Source organism: Sorex fumeus, unplaced genomic scaffold, assembly GCF_029834395.1.
Source record: "Sorex fumeus unplaced genomic scaffold, SorFum_2.1 ptg000072l, whole genome shotgun sequence".
In the NCBI taxonomy this organism is placed as follows: domain Eukaryota; kingdom Metazoa; phylum Chordata; class Mammalia; order Eulipotyphla; family Soricidae; genus Sorex; species Sorex fumeus.
The window spans coordinates 44291824-44316552 of record NW_026606129.1 but is presented as its reverse complement, the minus strand read 5'-3'; the positions used below and the strand labels follow the sequence as shown (position 1 = coordinate 44316552).

General features: G+C 54.1%; 1 protein-coding gene across 7 annotated transcripts in view; it reads right to left on the bottom strand.

The window, feature by feature from the left end:
- Positions 1 to 24729, bottom strand: part of TRAK1 (trafficking kinesin protein 1) — a 307958-nt gene that overhangs the window by 22584 nt on the left and 260645 nt on the right. For all 7 annotated transcript variants that reach the window (XM_056128950.1, XM_056128952.1, XM_056128955.1 and 4 more), the window contains 10 exons: positions 22952 to 23028; positions 18897 to 19013; positions 16811 to 16911; positions 15754 to 15862; positions 13090 to 13168; positions 11154 to 11284; positions 10466 to 10540; positions 9594 to 9731; positions 4200 to 4276; positions 2481 to 2711 (listed from right to left, as the gene is read on the bottom strand). In XM_056128950.1, coding sequence (XP_055984925.1) covers positions 2481 to 2711; positions 4200 to 4276; positions 9594 to 9731; positions 10466 to 10540; positions 11154 to 11284; positions 13090 to 13168; positions 15754 to 15862; positions 16811 to 16911; positions 18897 to 19013; positions 22952 to 23002 — 1109 coding nt within the window. In that variant the 5' untranslated portion in view covers positions 23003 to 23028. The remainder of the gene's footprint in view (positions 1 to 2480; positions 2712 to 4199; positions 4277 to 9593; positions 9732 to 10465; positions 10541 to 11153; positions 11285 to 13089; positions 13169 to 15753; positions 15863 to 16810; positions 16912 to 18896; positions 19014 to 22951; positions 23029 to 24729) is intronic.

Genomic DNA, 24729 nt, shown 5'->3' with positions numbered 1-24729 from the left:
CTACGCCAGTAGGGGGCGCTGTGCAGAGTACAAGGTACCACAGCAGCAGGGGGCGCTGTGCAGAGTACAAGGTACCACAGCAGTAGGGGGCACTGTGCAGAGTATCAGCTTCTACGCCAGTAGGGAGCGCTGTGCAGAGTACAAGGTACCACAGCAGCAGGGGATGCTGTGCAGAGTACAAGGTACCACAGCAGTAGGGGGCACTGTGCAGAGTATCAGCTTCTACGCCAGCAGGGGGCACTGTGCAGAGTACAAGGTACCACAGCAGCAGGGGATGCTGTGCAGAGTACAAGGTACCACAGCAGTAGGGGGCACTGTGCAGAGTATCAGCTTCTACGCCAGCAGGGGGCGCTGTGCAGAGTACAAGGTACCACAGCAGTAGGGGGCACTGTGCAGAGTATCAGCTTCTACGCCAGCAGGGGGCGCTGTGCAGAGTACAAGGTACCACAGCAGTAGGGGGCACTGTGCAGAGTATCAGCTTCTACGCCAGCAGGGGGCGCTGTGCAGAGTACAAAGTACCACAGCAGTAGGGGGCATTGTGCAGAGTATCAGCTTCTACGCCAGTAGGGGGCGCTGTGCAGAGTACAAGGTACCACAGCAGTAGGGGGCACTGTGCAGAGTATCAGCTTCTACGCCAGCAGGGGGCGCTGTGCAGAGTACAAGGTACCACAGCAGCAGGGGATGCTGTGCAGAGTACAAGGTACCACAGCAGTAGGGGGCACTGTGCAGAGTATCAGCTTCTACGTCAGCAGGGGGCGCTGTGCAGAGTACAAGGTAGTGCCCAGGCCTTCCTGCTAGCTCAGCCGCTGTGCACAGTAGAAAATACTATGTCAGCAGGGGATGCTGTGTAGAGTACAAAGTACTATGTCAGCAGGGAGCACTGTGCTAAGTACAAGGTACTATGTCAACAGGGGACGCTGTACAGAGTACAAGGTACTATGTCAGCAAGGGGTGCTATGCAGAGTACAAGGTACTACGTCAGTAGGGGGCGCTGTGCAGGGTATAAGATAGTGCCTGGACCTTCCCACTAGCCCGGCAAGGGGCACTGTGCAGAGCACAGGGTATTATATCAGCAGGGGGCTCTGTGCAGAGTACAAGCTATTACATCAGTAGGGGGCGCTGTGCACAGTACAGGGTATTACATCAGCAGGGGGCGCTGTGCAGAATACAAAGTATATGTCAGCGGGAAGCTCTATGCAGAGTACAAGGTAGAACCAAGATCTTCCTGCCACACCAGCAGGGGACGCCATGCAGACAAAAAGGTGCTAGACCATCAGGGGGTGCTGCGTTGCTCCAAAGCCTTCCTGCTCCAGCAGCAGGGGGAGCCAGGCAGAATTTGAGAGACCCAAGGTCTTCTTCCTACACGTTTGCACACAGGATTTCCTAAGGAAGCCAAGGCAGGCAAGCTGTTGATATCTGGGCAAAAATGGGGAAACAAACACCTGTCTGGAAAAACTAATTCTCCCTTGGGTTTTGTTTCCTAGATGCGGAGATAAGGAGGTGGGGGAAATGCTAAGGGTCACCAAGGTGGAGTGAAAATTTGCATGTAAAATCCAGTTCCTCTAAAGCTCTCCCTCTGCCCACTGCTGAAGTGGCAGCTGACGCCAGCACCACCTTTTGTCCCCTTCGGGATTAAAGGCACCAAGAGCTCAAGCACAGTCCAACCAAGTTGTGAGCGATGGGAGATTCAGTAACGTCCCGGGAAAGGGAACACAATACACAGTGCTAGAGGGGTGCATCTAGGACGAGGAGGGACTGAGCCAGGAAGGTCCACCTCAAGGACACGGGATCTGATGGGCACCTGCTGGGTGCTTGACACCCCACCAGATTCTGGCCAGAACAATGAGAAGAAACCTGAGCCCCCCTTAGCCTTTCAAAGACCTAAGCGACAAGGGGGTTCATGAGCAAATGCCTATTCTGCAGCCTACAGTGAAGGTCTAGCAGAAAGAAATACTCACATATGCTCCCCACTAGCGTCTTACAGATGCCTGGCGCATCTTTGCTTCTGGACTTGGCTTTGGGTTTGGGTTTGGGGTGGGGAGGGGACACACCAGCAGTGCTCAGGGCTTACTCTTGGCTCTGCACTGAGGAGTCATTCTTGGAGGGGCTCAGGGAACCATATGGGGTGCTGGAGCTGGAACCCAGGATGGCCACATGTAAGGCAAATGCCCTCTCCGCTGTATTATTACTGGGCCCCTGTTTTCTACACAAACACACAGTAGTGCTTGGGGGACCATGTGGTGCCAGGGGCCAAACCTGGACCTCTGCATGGGGTCCTTCAACTTGTTACTCTCCCTGGCCCCTGGTGCCTCTTTAATCAGGTCAGGGCTCCAGCATCGGTCAGTAGGTTGGTCAAGGCAGAAGTGAGATTGAGATCTCGTTTACTTCCGGGTGACTTTCTTCCCTCCCCCCGCCCCCCGCCACTCCGCCAACAGCTTCCCCCTCCATGACAGGAAGGTAGAACCTCCCTGCTGGCTCACCCCTGGTCCTCGGCCTCCAGGATGATGCTGTTGGTCTTGTTGTCCAGGATGACGTTGCTGACATCGCTGCCGTAGAAGCTGGAGCGGGGGGTGCTGACGCAGCTGGACAGGAGGGAGTTCATGGCCGAGGACTGGTTGGAGCCGGGGATGTTCATGGGTGAGGGCGTCAGCGAGCGCTGCTTTACCACCTGGTTGATGTTCCTCACCGTCTCGAAGACGCGCTTCTGGTGACTAGGGAGAGGAAACCGCATCCCGCATGTTGGCACGGCGGGGAGAACCTGGGAGCTCACCAACCCGCCAACCGTGCCCCGCCCCCCAAGCCTCTCCTGGGGGGGACTTTCCCAGGAGATAAGCTGGTCCACAGAGCCCCACTTTGGGTCCTGCCTGAGCCAGACACCCACTGAATTCAGGGCTCAGACACACACACGGCTGAGTCCGAGGGGATTCTAGCAGGCGGACGGGACTGTCCAGTCCCCTTTGACTTGACCTACTCATGACAACACTCCCAAGGGATTCTGCCTCTGCCCTAAGTTTCCTTCCTTTGGGAGGGTTAAATAATAATAAAAATAAACCCGAGGGAAACCCAGTGGAGGCGGGCCGGCAAGCGCTTGTGCAACGAGCAAACACGAAGCATCTGGCATCTCGAAGATGAGACCGAGTCTTTAGCTTCCACATTGCGCTGACCAACACCAGTTAGTCTATGTCAGAAAGTCTATTTCCGAGAGCAGAATCACACTCGGAGGCCCGTGGGTCTGCTTTTACGTTCTGGGGGGTTGGAGGGGGTGGTTCCGAGTCATATCCAGCAGTGCTCGGGGGCTACTCCTGGGCTTTGCTCCCAGTGGTGCTGGGGAACTGAGCCTGGGCTGACCACGTACAAAGAAGCACCTTAAACCCTGTACCATCTCCCGGGCCCCATTTGCCCATCTTTAAGGAGAAAGATGGGCCTGTTTCTACCAAGGCTGCTTCTCTCTGTGAGGCTGAGGGTGTCACTGGTGACCCCAGAATCAGGGACACTGACAGCTCCCAGGGTCCTGCGGATGGGTTTCTCGGGTACAGAGAGAGTACCATGAAACTGGAGCCGTGGGTTCCTTGCAAGCCCCAGGTCCCAGAGTGGGGAGAAAAGAAGCAGAAACCGCTGGTCCCTGCAAGTCTTCGCAGGGCAGTGAAGCCTGGCTTGCCCTGAGAACAGTCTTCTGCAGTTCAGACCATTTCCTAACAGACATCAGGAGTTTTGGAAGTTACATTCATCATTGAAAGATTAAAAACTTAGCAGTGGGCCACAGAGGGAGAGAGTCAGGGGTTATGCCGCTTGTCTTGCACGTGCCTGCCCCTGGGTTGATCACTGGCACTCCATATGCTCCCCTTAGAAGCACCAGGGGTGATCCCTGAGCACTGGGCCAGGAGTGATCCTTGAGCACTGATGGGTCTGACCCAGAAACTGGAACCAAAACAACCCAAGCAAGGGGTTCCAGATGGGCTTGTGGGAGCAGACTCAGGAGGCCTGGCTCTCCCTTCCCCACTCTCTGGACGGGCGTGATCTACTCAAAGGCCCGGCCAGAGGTGCCGGGCAGCTTCCATAGGCTGCTGTGCTCCCCAACCCTGCCCGGGAGGCGAGGCAGGACCACAGCGGCCCAGCGGGTGTCTGAGGCCCTGGACTGCAGGTCTGGACCCCCACGGGCCCGAGGCACAGGTTCCTGGGATGCTTAGAACAGTCCGTACGCGATGTCGGGAGATTCCGGCTCCTCCAGCTGCAGCTCCTTGCGCATCGACCCCTCGATCTCCGCTGCCAGGGAGTCCTGGACAGAGCCAGAGAGACACGTGTGAGCGATTCAGCCTGGGCTCCAAGGGCGGCGTGGCCAGGCTAGCCTCTGCAGCGTGGGCCGAGGCCTCAGCAGCCTGCGCTTCCCATGACCACGGCCCACAGCTTACAGCCCATAGCCCATGCCCACGGCCCAAAGACCATGGTCCGCAGGCCACAGCCCACAGCTACGGCTCACGGTCATGGCCCATAGCCATGCCCATGGCTGGCCCACGGCTCACAGCTTAGAACCCACAGCCCATAGCCCACGGCCACGGCTCACGGCCCACAGCCCACACCCCACAGCTCACAGCCCACAGCTCACAGGCCATGGCCACGGCTCATGGCTCACAGCTTACAACCCACAGCCCACAGTTCACAGCCCACAGCTTACAGCCCACAGACCACAGGCCACAGCCCACGGTCCATGGCCCACAGCCACAGTCCTTGCTGTCAGAGACCAGCAAGCCTGTCCAGCAGGCACCAAGGGGCCACAGGGAAAGGCCCTTCACCTCCAAGCAGCTGAGGGTCTGCAAAGAAAAACCCCGTGTCCCCTGGTCCAGCTGCAGAGTCCAGCAGTGGCCATGGAACAGGCAGAGAATCGCACAGAGATCCAAGCCACGGTACCGTCAGAGCCTCTACTCCTGTCCCCCAGCCTCCCTTCTCTCCTTTCTGGTCCTGCTACCCCCCACTCCCATCCCCCATTCCATCCCCCATTCAGTCCCCCATACTCCCACCCCCCCACCCCCCCATCTCTCATCCCATCCTCCACACTCCATCCCTCTCTGCTCTCATGCCCCCACTTCTCCCCCCCTCTGCTTTCAGGCTGCCTCCTTCCCATCCCCTCCCTGCTTTCTAGTCTCACATACCCTCACTCCCACCCCTCCTGGCTCCATCCCTGCCTCACTCGGCCCCAGCCCCCAGCTCACACCTCCCCCTCAGTGGGGAGCCAGGCTCTGTCTCTTGTGTCACCCACCACCACGGTTCGTCCTGGCAGGTTCTCTGAGTCTGTCTCTAGCCATCGTGGGCGGTCAGGGGACACTGTCCTGTGGGTGCTTCACCCTAGAAACCTGCAGTTGCCTGGGCTGTGTCCCCAGCTCCTGGCCCTGCCAGGTCCCTCCTAACATCTAGGGGAGTCGCTAAGATTCCTACACACTCATGTGCGCACCAGCAGGACCCACTACAGCGGGTACAACAGCACCTGTGCAGGCCTCAGAGGCCTCCCACCCCACCCATGCAGGATAACCTGGAGGGAAGGACTGTGAGCCCCAGAACTCTCTGAGAGGTGTGTCCAGGATGGAGGCCACTGAGCATAGGAAGTGTGGCCAGCAGGCTGAAGAAATGACTTCTTCGTTGCACATTTTTCATTGGTCCTTCACGCACAGAACCACAGCACCACCTGTGCACAGGGCTTTCTGGGCCCTCGGGGACCCCAAGGGGTCCGAACCCCTAGCCCTGGTATCTAGCAGAGATGTTCAACCCCAGATGCCAGTGCCAGCAGAGAGGACATGATAGGGGCCGGGAGGATGCTCAGTCCACAACATAGGGCGTCTGGGCTCACTCCCGCTTCTGTACCTCCTAGTGGTGTTCCCCCTGGTGGCCAGGCAGGACTCGGCATCTAACTTAAGCACGACAAGAGAGGAGAGAGCTCCGACTGCTAAGTCTGTAACTGCACTGGGAGAGTGTCGCAAGCAGGCTCTGATGAGAGTCTGTTGCTGGCTCTGCTCTCCTCCCAGCAGCCGGGGATGCCTATGAGCCCCTTCTCAGATGAATCATCCAGGTGGCCTTCCTGGCATGCAGAGTGCCTGAGTTCATTTGCCAGCACCACGCAGTGGCCCCGGTGGCCCCCCTCATGGCTGGCTCAAGTTGCATTTCACCTCCAGACCCAAACACTGAGCCTTGGAGCCTCACAGCTTGGCCAGCTGTAGCTGGCAGTGACTCCAGCACCCCCTGAGCACCGCTTCTGAGACCCTCCCTCCCAAATAAAGTAGTAATTAGATTTGCTGTTGTTTGGGTCACACCTAGTGGTGCTTGGGGATTACTCCTGGCAGTACCCAAGGGCCAATGAGATGCAGGGGATGGAATCCAGGACTGGAGCCGGCAAAGCCCTTGAAGTCATACCCTCTGGCTCCAATGACGAATTTAAATCAATAAATCAAATCAACAGGGCCAAAAGGAAACTAGGCCTAGAAGACTAGTAACTAGAATAAATAATCAGTGTGATCACTGTCACTGTCACTGTCCTCCCGTTGTTCATTGATTTGCTCGAGCGGGCCCAGTAACGTCTCCATAGTGACAATTGTTACTGTGTTTGGCATATCGAATACATCACGGGTAGCTTGCCAGGCTTTGCCGTGTGGGCGAGATACTCTCGGTAGCTTGCCGGGCCCTCCGAGAGGGGTGGAGGAATCAAACTCGGGTCGGCCATTGTTGGCCGCATGCAAGGCAAACGCCCTACCCGCTGTGCTATTGCTCCAGCCCAATCGGTGTGATAGTGTCACATATTGGATCAGACTTGGGGGCTGGGAATTTCTGTCATGTTGAAGAGGAGATTAGCATGATGGTATTTCTGAAGCATCCACAGATGCTGAAGTGTGCCGTGGAAATAGCTGTGGCTGCGGGTGGTGACAAAATTCGCAGAGGCACGAACATCCCTGGGGGTGACTGCCAGGCCCCTCACGGGGGAGGAAGCACTGAACACAGCTCGGGAGGGTGAGAATGTCAGAGAGACTCTTTCTTCAAGTCCGTAGCCCCCCTGACTCTGCCTAGGGGGTCCTGGATTAAGAACAGCCACAGGGAACTGGAGCTGGCTCTGGCCAAGCAGGTCACTCACTGCTTACACCGCAAGGAAGACCCGCTGGGCGCGGCTGGGATGGATGGAGTGCGGGTAAAAGAACATGCTGTGTGTCCTGCCCAGGCCAGACCCCAGCACCACAACATCCCTGAGTGACACCGGGCTGGCCCCGGGGGTGCCTAGCACCCAAATGACAGAGCAACTCCCTCTTTCGGGCCCTGGGAGCTGTCTGACCTGGCTGGCTGAGTTTCACCAGGAATGAACCCCAGGACCTTGGAGCACCGCCAAAGAGCCTTACAAATAAACACCTAATATATATGTCATCTTCCAAGCCTGAGTGAGGCCAGCGGCAATGGCAAACAAAATTTAGCAAACAGGGAAGCGAAAGTTCCCTCCCCCAAGGAAACGGGAGCTTTTCACTCAGCCTTTCTTAGGTAATGGCTTCATTTAAAAAAAAAAAAAAAGGAGGGTTGGGGGCTGGAAAGATAGTCCAGGGAGCAAGGCGCTCGCCTGCCTCGCATACAGCTGACCCTCGTTCAATCCAGGGCACCTACCACATGGTCCCCCTGAGCACCGCCAGGAGTGACCCCTGAGCACAGAAGCAGGAGTAAGTCCTGAGGAGTGCTGGGTGTGGCCCCCAACAAAGACAAACAAGGCAGAGGCCTGTCCTTGCGAGTAGAATCCTCCATGTGGAGGCAGACAGCGAGAGAGAGAGAGAAAGAGAGAGAGAGAGAGAGAGAGAGAGAGAGAGAGAGAGAGAAAGAGAGAGAGAGAGAGAGAGAGAGAAGAGAGAGAGAGAGAGAGAGAGAGAGAGAGAGAGAGAGAGAGAGGAAGGAGGGACAGGAGAGGGAGCTACTGCCTGGTTTAGACGTGTGAAAGCAGAAGCTTCGAAGGAACCATGATTGAGGAAGAGCCGGCCAGGCCGTCAGCAGTGGGGGTGAGGGTTGGGAGGCTGGACACAGTGAGCGGAGGGGGGGGGGGGTGCTGAAGGGAAGGAGCTCCCGGGAAGGCCGCATTTGGGAGGAACCAAGGCTCTCACACATTTCTGGGGCACCCACGCCTCTTACAGGGGTGTCTGTCTCTAAAGGTGGCTCTCCTCAGAGAGGAGCTGACATTTCTATTATCTCGCAGAACTGGAGCCTGAATTTAGAAATTCCAGGTGAAGTGATGTGTGCTCTTTCTCTGTCTCTGTCTCTTTGTCCCTCTCTGTCTCTCTGTCTGTCTTTCTCTGTCTCACTCTCTGTCCCTCTGTCTCTCTGTGTCTGTCTGTCTGTCTGTCTGTCTGTCTCTCTCTCTCTCCAGATCTCTCTCTCCAACCACTCTCCTGGCCTATTCAGCACCGTTGATTCCATAACCCATGAGGCACCGAGCCAGAGTCAGAGTGGTGGGGACGCGAGGAGGGAGGAGCAGTCAGACCCAGGGCTTCAGGCTGCTGAGCAGGAAAGGAGTAAAGCGGAGGAACAGAAGGCCTTGCAGGGAAAGGGTGCGGGGTGGGGCCTTGACAGGTGCTCAGTGCTTTCTAACCCTGGACCCTTGCAGCCCTAACAGGGGGCCTGGGCTAACACAGGGAAGACTGCAGGAAATTTAAAAATATATAATAATAATAATAATAATAATAAAAAGCTAAACATGACATGCCAGGACAGAGAACAAGTATTCCCGCTTAGACACGGCAGCTGTGCCAGAGCAGTGCCCTGGAGAAAATGGACAGGCAGCCACAGAGCCAGCAGCTCTGTCTGGGCAGGACACCCGAGAGCCCTGGAGTGTCCCGGCACAGCCGAATCAGAAAGCTAGCAGAGCCCTTGCCGTGGGCTCCGTCCACGGGTGCCACTTGGGAGCCCTGAGGCTGTGGCCAGGATGCGGGCCACCCCAGCTAGCCTAAGAGACCCGTGGGTGCACACTGCCTCGCCCAGTGCACCCCGCACAGCCAAGAGTGCTCACCCGGGCATTGCAACAACAGAGAGAAAGGGAAGGGGGAACATGTACAATCCCATCTTTCAAATCTCTGAGATGATCCCTCCAGCAACTCCTGAATCCTTTCCATATGGAAGATTGCAGGGTGTGTGTGTGTGTGTGTGTGTGTGTGTGTGTGTGTGTGTGTGTGTGTGTGTGTTGGGGGGTGGGATAAGGTAAAGCTGAGCCCCCACACGGTTAAAGCACCAACCAGCCTCACAAACCCACACTGAGAACCTGAGGACCTGAGAACCTGGATCCAAGTGGCCAGACAAGAAGCCGCCTGTAACTCACTCACCACCAGGCCTTCCGGCCTTATTTACTTATTTACTCTTTTGCTGTTTGAGTCACAGTCACACCCCGTGATGCTCAGGGGTTACTCCTGGCTCTGCACTCAGGAATTACTCCTGGTGGTACTCGGGGGGGGACCCTATAAGATGCCATACTCAAACCCAAGTGGGCGTATGCAAGGCAAAAGGCCTCCCCGCTGTACTATGTATGGCTCGGGCCCGGCCTGCCCACATGGAGCACCCCCGTGGTCAAGGGGAGCTGGGACAGGAGCACTCACCATGGGGAAGAGGCCGAGCGAGTGGTATCGCCGGGAGGCGGTGCTGGGCATGGTCTTGTTGCGCAGGTTCTTGAGCTCCTCCTGCGCCTCGTGCAGCATCTCCATGCACTCTGCATACTTGTCCTCCAGCTCCCGCAGCTGTGGGGGCAGGGAGGGGTAGGGGAGATGGGCTCCCGAGGTCAGTGGTGGAGGGCCCAGTCCCCTGGGGGCCCAGCTCGGAGATTTGAGACCAAACACCCAAATCCGAGAGGGCCCAGCAGTCTCGGAAATCTCAGAGGTGAACAATAGACGCTGGAGTGATAGCACAGCGGTAGGGCGTTTGCCTTGCGTGCAGCCGGCCCGGCAGAGCCGGGTTCGATTCCTCCGCCCCTCTTGGAGAGCCCGGCAAGCTACCAAGAGTACCTCGCCCGCACGGCAAAGCCTGGCAAGCTACCCATGTTGTATTCAATATGCCAAACACAGTAACAGCAAGTCTCAAAATGGAGACGTTACTGGGCCTGCTCGAGCAAAATTGATGAACAAAGGAAGGACAGTGACAGCGAACAACAGACATGGAGATCAAACGGCTCTCACAGAAGGGTCCCTCGGGGCAGGCTGCTGCACCCTAACTTCCAGCCCCAGCTTTGCACAGAGGCCCTTTCTCTGCCCCGGGAGCTGTGTGCTTTGACTGCATTGTCAGGCAGGGGCTCATGCCAGCCTCCCTCCTGGCTGAGGGCGCCAGCATGTCCCCGGGGGATTGTGGAAACTGGGGATGCGTTGGGAGCAAGAGTGACCGCTGATGCAATCACTACGTGGAGGTGAGCATGGACACGACCCGGGGACTGAGGGGCGGGGGAAGGTTCCGGGAGCTGGGACTGGGTGCTGGCACTCACCTCGGCCGTGAGCTGCCGCTGCGCGTCCTTGGCAGCGCCCAGGTGTTGGACCAGCTCTTCATTTTCCACGGCGCACTGAAAGAACGAGCCATATGCCATTGGGATTTGCTCCCAGCAACCTGGGGGCCTCCAACTCTCACCATTGGGCTTCACTCCTAGCAACTTGGGGCCCCTAACTCTCACCCCCCTGTGCTCCTCCATGATGAGATTCACACTAGGAGATTTTTATCTTATCCTCCAGTAAAAATTCATCCTTCCAGGGAAGAGTTTTTCCTTTACCCACAGTTCGTCTCTAAAGCACCCCCCTGGCTCTGTCTGTCCCCGCCCCGCCCTGCCCCCACCCAAAGTCGAGGTCAGCTCCAGGGAATGACCTGGGCTGGTTTTCAGGTCCACTTTGTCAGAACCAATGTTGGCCCAGCAGCTGATTCTGAAACCCGGCCCCCACACTCCTTCTCTACCACACGCAGCTTTCTCAACAAATTCTGTGGCTATGTAGGTGACTCTTGGGAGGCAAATGGGGACAGATACATATACCACCACCACCACCCTGCGAGGGCAGGGCCGTTGGTTTTGATCCTACCCAGCTTGCTAAGCTCTCTCTCCAAAGGAGCGGTCCCAAATCCCACCATGAGAAGCAGAAGGGCGGGCACTGCCTTTGGCGCTGCCCCCTCCCCTGCATCAGCCTCACCGCCTTGGCCTTCTTCTGCAGGTCCACTATCTGTGACAGCAGGTGCGTGATCTCCTCCTGCTGGCGGGCAGCATCTTCCGTCTTTTTGGCCAACTCCTCTGAGATACTGGCAATCTGCACGTTGGCATCCCCTGGCACCAAGGAAGGACAGTCCCCAATGCTGGTCAGACCTCCACGGGGAGACCCAGAGAGATAGGGGCTTCTTTGTGTTTTGTGCAAGAAAAAACACCTTAGTGACACAATGGGAGGTGGGGGGGGCAGAGGTGGGCACAGCAAAAGGGAAATTGGGGTAAGAGTGCCCAGAATTGGCCATGGGGAATCATGAGGAGCCCTTCCCCCCAGCTCTGGGCTCAGGCTTGGTGGAAGCCCCTCCCAGACGAAACCAGGCAGTCTTTTTGGGGGAAAGGGGTCAGCTGGATATGGGAGGGGGGTCACCCCAGACAATGGTGTTCCGACCCAATCCCCATGTTCCACATACGGACAGATCTCTTCATTGACAAGGGTCCCTGAGGCTGCCTCGTGGTCTAAAACAAGCTATTGCTAATGCACAGGCAAAGTCCAAAGTGCTAGCGCCCTAACTCATTTGACGAGGACCAAACTGGAGATGGGGTTTATTTCCTTCATATTTTGCGGAAACTCAAACTGCCCTGTCTGCCCTTCTGGCCCTGCCTCGTCAGCAAGAGATGAAAGGTGGAGGGAAGAATTTCCAGTTTGCATTCCGTAGGTTATCACTGTAACATCATCCACTCTGTCGAAGACCTGAAATTTGTTTTCTCCGCCTCATGACTTTCTTCTTTTTTTTTGGGGGGGGGGGGGGGGGTGTCACGGGCTAGAGCGATAGCACAGTGGTAGGGCGTTTGCCTTGCACGCAGCCAATATGGCTGACCCGAGTTCGATTCCTCCTCCCCTCTTGGAGAGCCCGGCAAGCTACTGAGAGTATCTCGCCCGCACGGCAGAGCCTGGCAAGCTACCCGTGATGTATTCGATATGCCAAACACAGTAACAACAAAGTCCCCAATGGAGACGTTACTGGGCCTGCTCAAGCAAATTGGTGAACAATGGGAGGACAGTGACAGTGACAGTGTGTATCACACCCGGTGATGCGCAGGGGTTACTCCTGGCTCATGCACTCAGGAATTACTCCTGGCGGTGCTTGGGGGACCATATGGGATGCTGGGAATTGAACCCGGGTCGGCTGCGTGCAAGGAAAACACCCTACCCGCTATGCTATTGCTCCAGCCCCTCATGACTTTCTTAGTCACAGCACTTTCTCTAGCACATGTGGAAGTTTAAGGATACTGTAGACCGGCATTTCTCAACCTAGTTCCAACTATGGCCTCCCTCCATCCTTGCTTCCTCCTGAGGTCCTCCTACCCTACTGGTCTCATACCATGGTCCCTGTGTCACCCTTGGAATATCTGGGCGATTCAGAGGGGCCTTACGGCTCCCGACTGAGAAAAATACATCTATCTGCGAAAATGTAAATTAACTGACTGTCTATCAGCGGGCATCTGGTCAACAACAGACGATGGGAGAGTCTAGTTGTAAGAGGATTTTCAGCTGCATTGTGGGGTGCTGACCCTGCTTTGTTCCATACTCAACCGTATCTACAGTTGAGAGTCTGGCCTTTGCATTCACGACTCAGATGGCCAGAAAGCAGTTTGTCCACAACTTCCACACCCGACTCTGTGGCTGGGCCTGCCTCCCAGGACCCGATAATTCCCTTTTGGATTGCTGAGAACCCAATTGCACATTGTATATCCAGCCCGGTGAGAAGTGGTGATGGTGTGTGGCTGCTAAGCCAATGCCTCCCTGCTGCTCCTTGGGTCCTTGGGGTGAGGGGGGCAAGAAGGCGGTGTGGAAGGGAGGCGGGAGAGGGCTGGGCTTCAATCAGAGGGTGCACAATGACTGAAGAGGAGAGGGCAGGCGGACTCACTCAGTTCCTTCACGCAGTCGCTGACCAGCTGCTGCTCCTTCTCCTCGTAGGTGATGGTCTCAGTCTTCAGCTGGCAGGCCTGTGGACAGGGCTTGGGTTAGGGGTCCCGTGCTCACACCTGGACGGTGCTGAAGGCCGGGGCGCTCTGTAGGCTGGGAAGCCATGCTTCCAGCACCAGTGACCCCCTCAAGCCGGAAAGTTCTGCTGATTCTATTCCTGTTTGGAACCTAGTCCAGATCTGTCAAGTTCCAAAAGATGCACCGCTAGGGGGCGCCTCACGCAGACAGGAGAGCGCACCACCTGTCTCTAGTAAAACTGGAATCACTTTTATCTCTCGCCTCCATCCCGGCTCACAGACACGGAACCCCAGAGGCCCTCTGAGACGGCTGCGTCTCCTGCAGCACCCCACAGAGAACCACACCACCCAGGCAGGTCGGGTGCCACCCGCCAAGGCTGGGGGCATGCAAATGAGACATGAGCACAGCCTTTAAAGTAAAGAGTATGTAGGTTCTCTAAGGTGGGTGAAAGTGACCATCCCCAAGACCCGGCAATCCCACGCAGAGGTATCCAAACAGCAACATACTCATTTGGGAAGATGCCTGCAGCCCCGCACTGCTGCTCAAGGCAGCATCATTCAGTATAGTCAACACGGTTCCAGGCCATGGACCAGTGAGTGACGAGGCAGCGAAGGGCAGGCACACTTCATGCACACACTCGAGGGAGTTAAAAAAAAAAAGAGGCAATGGTGCCCATCTAGGCATAACCGGGGGGAGGGGAGGGGTGAGGCCATCCTGCTGCACAAGGTAAGTCAGGAAGTGAAAGGCAACTGCCCGGGGCTTCACTCACTGGTGGAATATGCGCAAAGTGGCGGGAGCAAGACTGACCCCTACAGACAGGGGGGAGTGGGGCGGCTGCTGGGCTGAGAGGGGCTGGGTGCGGGTACGTAAAGGCACAGAGAGGTGTCAGCTTAGACCCCTGAAATTCTATAGCACTATCTGCAAATTCTATATCACTATCAGCCCAGGATAACATTTCAATCAAGGGAGAGTTAAATTCCTGAGTGCTAGCTCAGGGCTCGGGATGATGTATCCAGATGCAAAGGTAGGAAGGTGGACCTCAGAAGGCTGAAGAACATGGCTCCCTGGAGGGGGGATAGGGGGAGAAGGGTGGTCTCTGGGTCACACTTGGAAGAGGAGGAGGAGGAGGAGGAGGAGGAGGAGGAGGAGGAGGAGGAGGAGGGAAAAAGAGGAGGAAGAGGAGGAAAAGGAGGAGAAGAAGCAGGAAGAGGAAGAAAAGGAGGAGGAGGAGGAAGAGGAGGAGAAGGGTCACCCAGAGCTAGACTGGAATCCCTCTAGCAGCTTCAGGTGAGACTGCCATGGAGGGATGGGCCCTCTGGCACTGTGCCCACCTTGGCACCCGGATCTGAGGGGACCAAGGTTGGACCTCTGGGTAGCCTCAGAGCCATGACCCTCCCTTAAGTATTAGAGCATCAGGGCTATTCAAGTGGGCAAGTTCAAGGGACAGCTGGCCAAGCCCACTTGACTGGCGCTGGGGCAGTTGGGCCAGCTTAGGTGACCACACTGGACTAACATCCCCATGGGGTTGCACCGTCCCTCTGGCTCAGGAGCAGAAGCTGATTCTGAAGACGACAGGGCCAATGTGCAGGCATCTGTGTGTGGGGCAGAGTGCAAGGGAGAGAACGGGAGGTCTGTGCTCAGAGGCTGGCCACGCTGCCTTTGGGACCTGCACTGTCGGTGAACACCTAACAGCACTTTCGTCATTGGAAACAAGAATCAAAATAACTGGCTCTCAGCCTCGCTGTGAAAAGTAAAACATAAAAAATAAAAGAAACAAAAAACTGGGGCCCGGGAGATGGATTAGAGGGGTAGAACTCATGCCTAGGCCCACTTCAGTCCCTGGCACCTCCTGGCCCCCCTCACAGCACTGGGTGAGGCTCTGGTGGTCCCTGAGCACTCCTGGGCCTGCACCGCCAGACCAAGCAGTGCAGAGAATGGGTCTCCCCTGAAATTTAAAAGGAAACAAAATACAGGGCTGGCCAGAGGCATAGTTCAAAGGCCCTGCATGCAGGAGGCTTGAGTAGGATCTCCAGCATCCCATGGTCCCTAAGCACAGCCAGGAGAGATCCCAGAGCACCATGCCAGGATTAATCTCTAAGCACCAGCAGGGTATGGTCCAAGTCTCCCAGCAATATATGTGACGTGTCCAGCCCATGAGGAATGCTGAAGTCAAAAGTAGGAATCTCAGAACCGTACCAGCTTGGCTTTTTAAACTAAGAACCAGGTCTCCAAGTTCTACTCTGTTTCCCTAGAATCCGCCTGATGGGCAGCAACTGGAGAGTGAGGGGTGAACCCTGCACATATCCTCCAGGCATGTGGTCTCACCGAGGAATGGGCTGGCCGACTCCTCATCACCCTCTTGCTGCACAAACCCCCTTGGCCTCCCCAGCCCAGGCCCAGCACTGCCCTGGACGGCAGGGTCAGCAGGACGCTCCTGCCACTGGGAGCTGTGACTGCACCTGAGGGAGGGTGCTGTGTTACCCCCCCCACACACACACACACACAGTGTCCCTACAGTAGGGAGGGCAGATGGGGCCACCCCTCATTCCTGAGGGGACGAGAACACGGAGAGAAGTCAGTACTTCACCTCGGAGCGAAGAACCACATTCTCTTCCTCGAGGTCCTTCAGCTTCTTTTGAAGAGAATCCAAATGAAAGTAATTCTGGACGGAGGAGGACGACTCATTCCTCTTCAGCCTGGAGGAGAAGGAGGCGGCACGTTCTCAGGGAAGAGACATCCCCCCCCCCCAACCTCCACCACCATCACCACCACCCCCCCCCCCCATGGGAAGCCCACAGGCAGCACAAGAAGGACAGCATCAGGGAAAGTTGGGCACAGGGACACCAACCAAACCCAGCAGACACCGACAAGCTGCCCATCCAGACTCCGATCCCGACCCTCTGCCCACACTGGGTGGGGGCCACAGGCTTCAGTGAAATCAAGTTCAGGGATAACCCTGACATTTATAATGGGATTCCAGGGTGCCAAGAATTGACCTAAGTCTTTTCAGCTCCAGGTGCTCAGGACAGTTACTGTGGCCACCTTCAAAAGGGGATGTGGCCCAGGGGACTCCAGGGACAGGCCAGAAGCACCCAGATGTACCACAGGGCTGAGGCTGGGGCAGGTCCATACTCTCACGGGGAGGCTCTGCTGACTTCAAGACAAGCCCCCCACCTTCTAACCCACGGACCCACTCGGGCCACTCAAGACTCAGCCTCCAAGAGCAGAGACCACCATCTTACCCAGAACATGTCTGGGAAAGTCCATCTAGACTGGCGGTTCCTATGCTAATCTGACCCTTTGCAGGGGGAACAATCACTCAGCACCCCTTAAAAATTTACCTCCTTTAAGCAAACAGAAAGTGTCCCCCAGTTGCACCCAAGACTACTACTACCAGCCCCGTGGGTCACTCCAGTGCCCTGCAGAGGCAGCAGGACCCCCTTGGGAGACCCTAGTGTAGACCCGCCAGTGCTCAAGGCTCCTCTGAGAGCAGCAAAGCCCTGTCCCCAAATGGCCCCTGGGCCTAACAAGGGTCTGGCCGAGGCTCTAGGGACACATGGAGGAGGTGACCCTGCCTAGGTGGCTCCTGGGTCAGCGTCAACAGCCTGCCCATGTCCCCGGGGACAGGCCCCCTGCTGACTTACGGGGTGGAGCACGCCGACTCGGGCTCGCTCTCCTCTGTGACCCGGGTGTAGAACTGTAGCAGCTCATCCTTCATGGACAGCTCATGCCGCAGCTGGGACACCTGCAGAGACACATGCGGTGGGGGATGGGGGTCAGCTGTTGCCGCCGCCACCATCACCTCATCCCCATGAGGGCTCAGGGCTTGCGGTGTGCTGAGGGTGAGTTGTTTTTTTTTTTTTTTAATTTTTATTTTGTAGACTTACAAATTTTTGTGCTTGGGTTTCAGTTATACAATAACCGAATACCCATCCCTCCACCAGCGCCCATCCTCTACCACCACGGATCCCAGTATCCCTCCCACCCCCCATCCCCCCCATTCCACCCTGCCTCTGTGGCAGGGCATTCCCTTTTGTTCGCTCTCTCCTTTTGGGTGCTGTGGTTTACGAAAGAGGCACTGAGTGGCCACAATCATGTTCGGTCTATAGTCTACTTTAAGCATGCATCTCCCATCCTGAGAGGATCCTCCCAACATCCTTTATTTGGTGCTCCCTTCTCTATCTGAGCTGCCTTTTCCCCTAGCATGTGTGGCTGGCCTCCAAGCCATGGAGTAAACCTCCCCGAACTTATCTCGGCTATTCTTGGGTATTAGTCTCCTATTTTGTTTCTTTATGTTCCCCAGATGAATGCAATCTTTCTATGTCTGTGAGGGTGAGATTTTTATTCCTCGTTAGAAGGGAAGCTGCTCACTGATTTTTGTGCGTTTCAAAGAAAGCACGGGAATGAGTGTGATCCCATGTAAGAAAAATACAATTACTGTTTGTGGTCGAAGCCTTTGTTTTAAATGGCCCATTGGTGCTCTGGCACAGAGAGGAGGTGGGCAAGGTCGAGAGGGCTCGGTAGGAGGGTCAAGAGAGGGTATGGGCTTTGCATGGGTCAAAGCCAGCTGGGTCAACTGACCAGAGAATTGGATCCCCTTAACAACTGAAAGAGGAGGTCTGCCCAAAGCCCTGGCCACCAAGGAATGGCCACCCCGGTGACACCAGCGGAGGGGGGGGGGGAGTGTGAGGAGGGGGCAGTGCAAAGGGAGGTATCGAGCACTTTAACCCTTGCTCTCACCTGGAAATGTCCCTGCAGGCTGCACCCTCCCAGGACTCAGCCAAGTATGGCCGGACTTTGATCTGATTTCAAGGGTCACTGAGAGGAACCCCAGATTCCGTAAAAGAGCAGTCACCAGCCTCTGGCCACCCCGACCAGAGTCAGGATAGGACTTGCAAGTCGCATGGTGGTTTCGAATGAACATGACCCCATGTCCACCTCAAAAGGTGCCTCCCGCCCCACCAACTGCACTGGGCCCAGTTGCCCCTCCGCACGCAGGAGCAGGGAAGCAGACTCCAGCGGGAAGTGAATCCTGTCCTACTTTTGTTTCTCAGTTGACTCAGAATACTAACATTATGTTTCCCTGGGAGCAGCTGGCTTTATGGGCACGCAGGCTTTTGTCTCCATCACCCAGACTGTTAATTTGATGAGGCGTCCAAGAGGAACATGTTATAATTTTCTAATGGAAAGCTCTTCTGCATCTAGGGCGGTGTGGGGGTCAGGGAGCCCCAGGTAGAAGCAGGAGAGACAAAGGTGACCGCTTAGGGGGTACCCAGGTGGCATATGCCTCTGCCCACAGGGGCTGAGGAGGGGTCCAGGCTGACCTGGCATGTTATGACAGCTGAGAGAAAGGGGGTTCAGGTCATGATGCTGCTGAGCCCACACCCCTTCCAGAAAAGTCAGCACCACCTGTCCAAATCCTTACCCATGTAAATAGACCTAAAATTGTCTGCCTTATTCTCCCCACACTGTTGATATTTATAAGCCAAATTTTGTATCATAAGAATCACGAGGTTTCTATCACGGAAAAAAATAGGTTTTTGTTGTTGTTGTTGTTGTGTTTTATAACACAAAATCCTATTGCAAAGAGGATGGTGCATGGCGGAACTGCCCGGGCCGCCACAGGCTCTGCCTTCAGAACAGGCGGCTCTGGGCTCCAAGTGCGGGGGACGGGGAAGGGGGACCCCTGATGTCTTTCCCCCGGCGCTGCCAAGAACTGCCCGTGCTCACCTCCTCCCGGATGTGCTCCACCTGCTCCTCTAGCAGCTCGTTCCTCTCGGTTAGTGTCTTGTTCTTCTTCAGCAACGACTGGCCAATGCGAGCGGCCAATTCTAAATCTCGCTCTTTCTACAAAAGGCAAAAGAGCGAGATTCAAAACAGAGAAAAGAAAAATCACAAGCTTCAGAAGGAGCCAACAGAACTCGGGGTCCACAGAGGAGAAGAAGAAGAAGGTATTTGGAAATAACCAAGGGATGAAGTGGGCATGCGTTGTGGGTAGGAGGCCCTGGACACAAATCTGGGACACCCCCAGATCAACGGAATCCCCGGTTGGCCACTCTGGGGTCAGCTGCCTCTCAAAGTCAGGTACACTCTGCTCTGCTCACACATCTCCTAGGCGAGTTGCCTCGGTCTCAAGCCATGGCCGGGCTTCTTCCACCACAACCAGGTACGTCCTCAGCCTCCAGCAGTATCTCCTGGGGTGTTCATTCTGTGCTTCCCGGCAGGAGCACCGGGATCCGCCTCTCCCCCAGGGACCCTGAGCATCTATTGCTGGGCATGGCCGCCAGGCAGAACCCTTACAGAGCCTCTTCCCAAGTCTCTTCCACACCCATCCCATACTCAGTAGTGGGGAACTCACTGAGCCATTTTAATTGGCCTCTCATGAAACAAAAATCCTGCAAGTTAACCTGAAATGCAATGATAGGTTTCCCCGACTTCATGACAGACTGCTTCCTTCCTCTTCATGTTGGGGCCTTGAAGTGGGGATGCCCAGACTTAAGGGTAGGTGGTGGGTGAGGGGGAGACTCCTGGACATTCATCTCAGCCAGGTGGTTCGATGCTAGGGCCAGAGAATGTGGAACTGCTTGGTTCCTGTGGTGCCGGGGACCCCCCGGGGTGACTCTAGCCATGCTTGGGGGCTTCCAGGGCTGTCGTGAGTGGTGAGAAGAAAAGAGGGGGCAGGGTATGCCAATGTTCAAATTCAGGTCTCAGCACATGAGACATGTGCTTAGGGGTACAAAGCATGTACCCCTGAATGTTACTCCCCGCCCCCACCCCTGCCTTCTAGGCTTTATTATTATTATTATTATTATTTTGCTTTTTGGGTCATACCCAGTGATGCACAGGGGTTACTCCTAGCTCATGCCCTCAGGAATTTACTCCTGGCGGTGCTTGGGGGAACATATGGGATGCTGGGAATTGAACCTGTGTTGGCCGCATGCAAGGCAAATGCCCTACCCACGGTGCTATTGCTTTAGCCTCTAGGCTTTATTTTAAAAAGGTAACAACAAAACTGTCTAAAATGAAGAGCTAGTGGCTAGTTTCCAACCATTGACTGGTCCTCCCGGTCTCTGTTTACCCTGGCCTCAGGTATCAGTCATATATATATATATATATATATATATATATATATATTTTTTTTTTTTTTTAAATATATCCCACAACATGAATGCAGTCATTCTATATCGGCCCCTCTCTCCCTGGTCCAGGGAGCTCAGGAAATGTAACCAGGTAGAGCTTACACTGTTCCTCCCTCTTCTCGGCCTGCTTGGATTGCAAAACTCAAATTGGCTGTCTAAAACTGTACTTGCATCCAGGCCCCTTCTGCCAATGAACATTCATGCTGCTGGACACACCCCCAGGGGGTGGGGGGGGGGTGAGCAGCCGCCTCCACACTCAGCCGCTGACTCATCTCATTCACTAACTCAGGCTAAGAAGTATGACTCAGGGGCCCTCGGAATAACCCTCTCCCAAACCGGGGAGGAGGCGAGTGTCTTCCAAAGGTGAATTCCGAACAGCCCTGAGTCAGGACAAGCCACAAAATCCTCCTTCCCTGGAAGCCAGAGGCGGTGGGTCTCTGCTGACTGGGGCTGGGCTCTGTCTGACTCCAGTGCAGATGTCCCCCAGCACCGCACCACTAAGGCCAGGCAAAAGCACAGCAAAATGATGGGAGAATCTAGAAGTGGAGCCAGGCTGAGTACGGCACAATACAACCATAGCCACGCTTGAACCAGGAAACACTCCTGGTTCCAGACAGGAAGTGAGGTCAGGACAGGGAAAGGTACATGCTGACTCAAACACACAAAGGCTGAGACCCCTAAAAACAAGCCCCCAGCACAACCAGGAATTGCCTAAAGAAACAGTCCTCTAAGTATTCTTCTTCTTTCTTTTTTAAGACTTTGGGGTCAAACCCAGGAGTGTTCAGGACTTACTCGCTCAAAAGTCACTCCTGGAGAGCTCAGGAGACCCTATGGGATGCTAGGAATGGAACCTGGGTAGGCTGGCTTTAAGGCAAATGCCTGCCTTCTGTGCTATTGCTCCAGCACACCCACAAGTCTTCTTTGCAGTCATTTGCAGTGTTCCAAAAACAGCGATAAATTCTGTGCAGTACAGTGACTTTCACTTAGATATGAGGGGCCAGTGCGGGCCAGGGGCAGCCCTCAGCTCCATGCGCATCTGTCCAAACAGGGACTGTTCTTGCCCACAGCGGGGATCATCCAGTCCCCTCAGCTCTAACTCCACAGCAGCAGCACAGCAGAAAAATTTCCTGCCTCCTGTCTTTTTTTAAGCTTTGGGGGTCATATTTGGTGTTACTCAGGACTTACTCCTGGCTCTGCACTCAGGAATCACTCTTGGTAGTGCTTTGGGGACCATATGGAATGCCAGTGATCAAATGCGGGTTGGCTGCGTGCAAGCAAGGGCCATACCTGCTGCCCTGCTGCACTATTGTTTCTTTTTTTTTATTGGTGAGGGGGAGGGGATTTTGGGGTCACACTCAGCGATGCTCAGGGTTCCTGGCTCTGCACTCAGGAATTACTCTTGGCAGTTCTGGGGGACTTTATAGGATGCTGGGGTGTGAACCTAGGTCAGCCACCTGCAAGGAAAACGCCCTACCTGCTCTACTGTGGCTCTGCCCCCTGTACTATTGCTCTTTAAAATAAAAATATCCCATGAATCAACACACTGTATTCATGTAAAAACTTAACAAGCGGGCTGGAGCAAGGGTGGTGGACATAGCGGTCCAGGTTGAAAAGAGGCTGAGCGGCCGTGGGAAACTTCTGACCTCTCAGATCTGGGTCCCTGTCCTGTAGAATTCCAAGACATAGTGGCATTTGCTTCAAGAATTACTGGGGAATATGGGAGACAGGATTTGGACGACACTTTCTGCTCAGTTTCTTAATTATAAGCTATTTATCACAGATCTGCTATCCCCAAGATTAAAGGGAAGAGAAGAACTGCCCAGCAAGGTCCCTCCTTATTTGAAAAGCCTCAGAGTTATCCGTCTGGATGAACAAACCAAGTAATAGCAGGATGGCCAGAGTAACCCCTGAGCACTGCTGGGTGTGGCCCCCAAACAAAAATAAGATAAAATAAATGAAAATTTAAAAATAAACTACCAGTTGCTCATCTAATCTAAAACAAATTCTAGGTATTTTCTCTTGCCTAGCTTTTATTGGTTATTTCCATGCCAATACAGCATAAAATTCCCTTATCCTGATGTAAATATAAACCACATTACAGAGGCAGTGGTGGTGTATTTTTATTTTTATTTTTTTGACATTTCAGGATACACCTAAGATATACTTTTAAGTAGATAAGGGCTTTTAAAGCCTAAACTGGGAAGCCTAGCAAGAATTTAGATGCTATTATATTTTGTGTCATTCATACATCTCTTTTCAAATCTCTAAAATCTGTACCCAGAGAGATAGCTTGAGTACTCTCAATGTACTCTGAAAGCACGCTCTATGTGTGGAGTGCAGGGTTCAAGCCCTGGCACCCTGGGAACAACCTCTGAGCCCTGAGCCAGGAGTAGCCCCTGGAGCACCATCGGGTATGGCTCCAAACCCAAAACAAGTAAGTTAAATCAAATAAGATACAATCTCTCAAATCCCTTGGACAAAGTTACAGCACCCCCGGGCCTATAAATCAACCAGTTTCATGTTTAAGGTACAAATTATACCGAGTGAGGTCAATTCCAAGATTCTTTGCAGAAATTGAAAATAATGTGCTTCAATCAATACATGTATCATCAGTTAGGATTCTTTGCCTTCCCCGAAACAACTTACCTCCTCAAGCAGCCGAGTGACAGCATCTATGTCATTATATGTCTTAGTCATCTGGCCAACTCTTTCGGCACATAAAACTGCAAGAAATTAAAAGAAAAATGCCTGTGAGAAACCCGGTGCTACCAAACTAGCAAATGAATGACCGCTCCTAAACATGGCTCTGGGTCCCAGGGACACAAAATCCATCAGGTCAACTACAGTGAGTTGCCAGGAGCCAAAATGTCAGTACGGCCTGACCTGCAATTTAGGAACTAATCTCTTCTTGGAAAAATGTTAAAATACATTGTGTAAGTTTCTGAGCTACGCCCGAAATAATTGCCATGAGCCCGCCATTAGGGCTCACACCCTGATTTGCTGAATATCTGCATGCTTTGTTAATTCCCCATTTTGCCCACTTCCTCACGTAATCACTTATAAAAAGCTAGCTTGGGAGAAATAAATTTAGAGCTTGATTAGAGTCTTGTCTTGCTCCCATTCTTCTGTCTCCCTTTTTTCTCACTCGCGCACCCTCTCCTGGTTATCCACATTGACTAGTCCCGCGGGTCTGGGCAGTGAGTGGTTGGTGCCAGATTGTCTATTTGCAAGTTCCTAAGAGAGAAGATATTAAAAGTTCTCATCTGGGGATGGTGCGGCTGGGGAGGGCTTACACTGCGTGTAGGTGTTAACTAGACATCTTGTGATTCTTCACAGCCTAGACAAATCCCAAATCATAATGCGGCATCCCCCAAACTACTATCAGGCTAATGTCAATTATGTCACATTTCGACAAACAGGACTCAACGCCGGGCTTGCATGTTAGAGACACAAGAGACCCTTGACCTTGCCAGGTTCAACTCACCAGCCCAGTGGGAGAGAGGAACCCTACGTTTTGAGGGATTGAAGAGTGAGATTAGGTGTGTGAAGTCTCAACACATGTGTACATGTGTGTGTGCATCTGAGCATGTTCAGAGATGCTGGTGCTGAAGCAGAGTGGGGGCTGGTGTCATTGAAAACAATGATGCTGGCACCACAACTGTGTTAATTAAACCACATTCCATTCCAGTGTGGGTCCCTGGTGATATGCACTGGCATCAAAGTGTTAAGTTCAGGAATGGCTCAGCGGATCAGTTAGCACAGATCTGGTACAATTTACAGCACTGAGGGGAGTAGGGAGAAAGCTCAAGAAAGATGCAGATTGAGTTGTCCAAAGACCATGGTTCCATCTCTGGTATCACCTAGCTTCCTGTTAGTCTCAGCATGGGACTATCTGCTCTGGCTGGCTGAGTATCACTAGGACCCCAGAACATTGCTAGGGAGGATCTTTTCTCCTCCAACTTGCCACTAAGAAATAAAAATTATAAAATGGAAATCCTCGTGAACTGTACAGACTGGCCCTATGGCCATAGGAGGAATCTGTCTCAGTGTGTATGTGTATGTGTATGTGTGTGTGTGTGTGTGTGTGTGTGTGTGAGAGAGAGAGAGAGAGAGAGAGAGAGAGAGAGAGAGAGAGAGAGAAAGAGAGCGAGAGAGAAAGAGTGAGAGAGAGAGAAGCTTTGTTCTGAGTGGATCGTTTTATAATTTCTGAATGACACAGCCCCCTCCTCCCGACATGGCCTACATGTCCATGATCCTGTAACTAGCCTTCCATTTGATTCCTTTTATCCCCAATAAAAACATTATTATTGTTACTGTGGCACATTCCCCAGGCACAGTGCTATCCTACTACACAGAGGGTCACTTCAGGACTGTGACTTGACCCTCCTCCTACTGGAAACAAGGTTGAGAAATGAGAGAAGCCT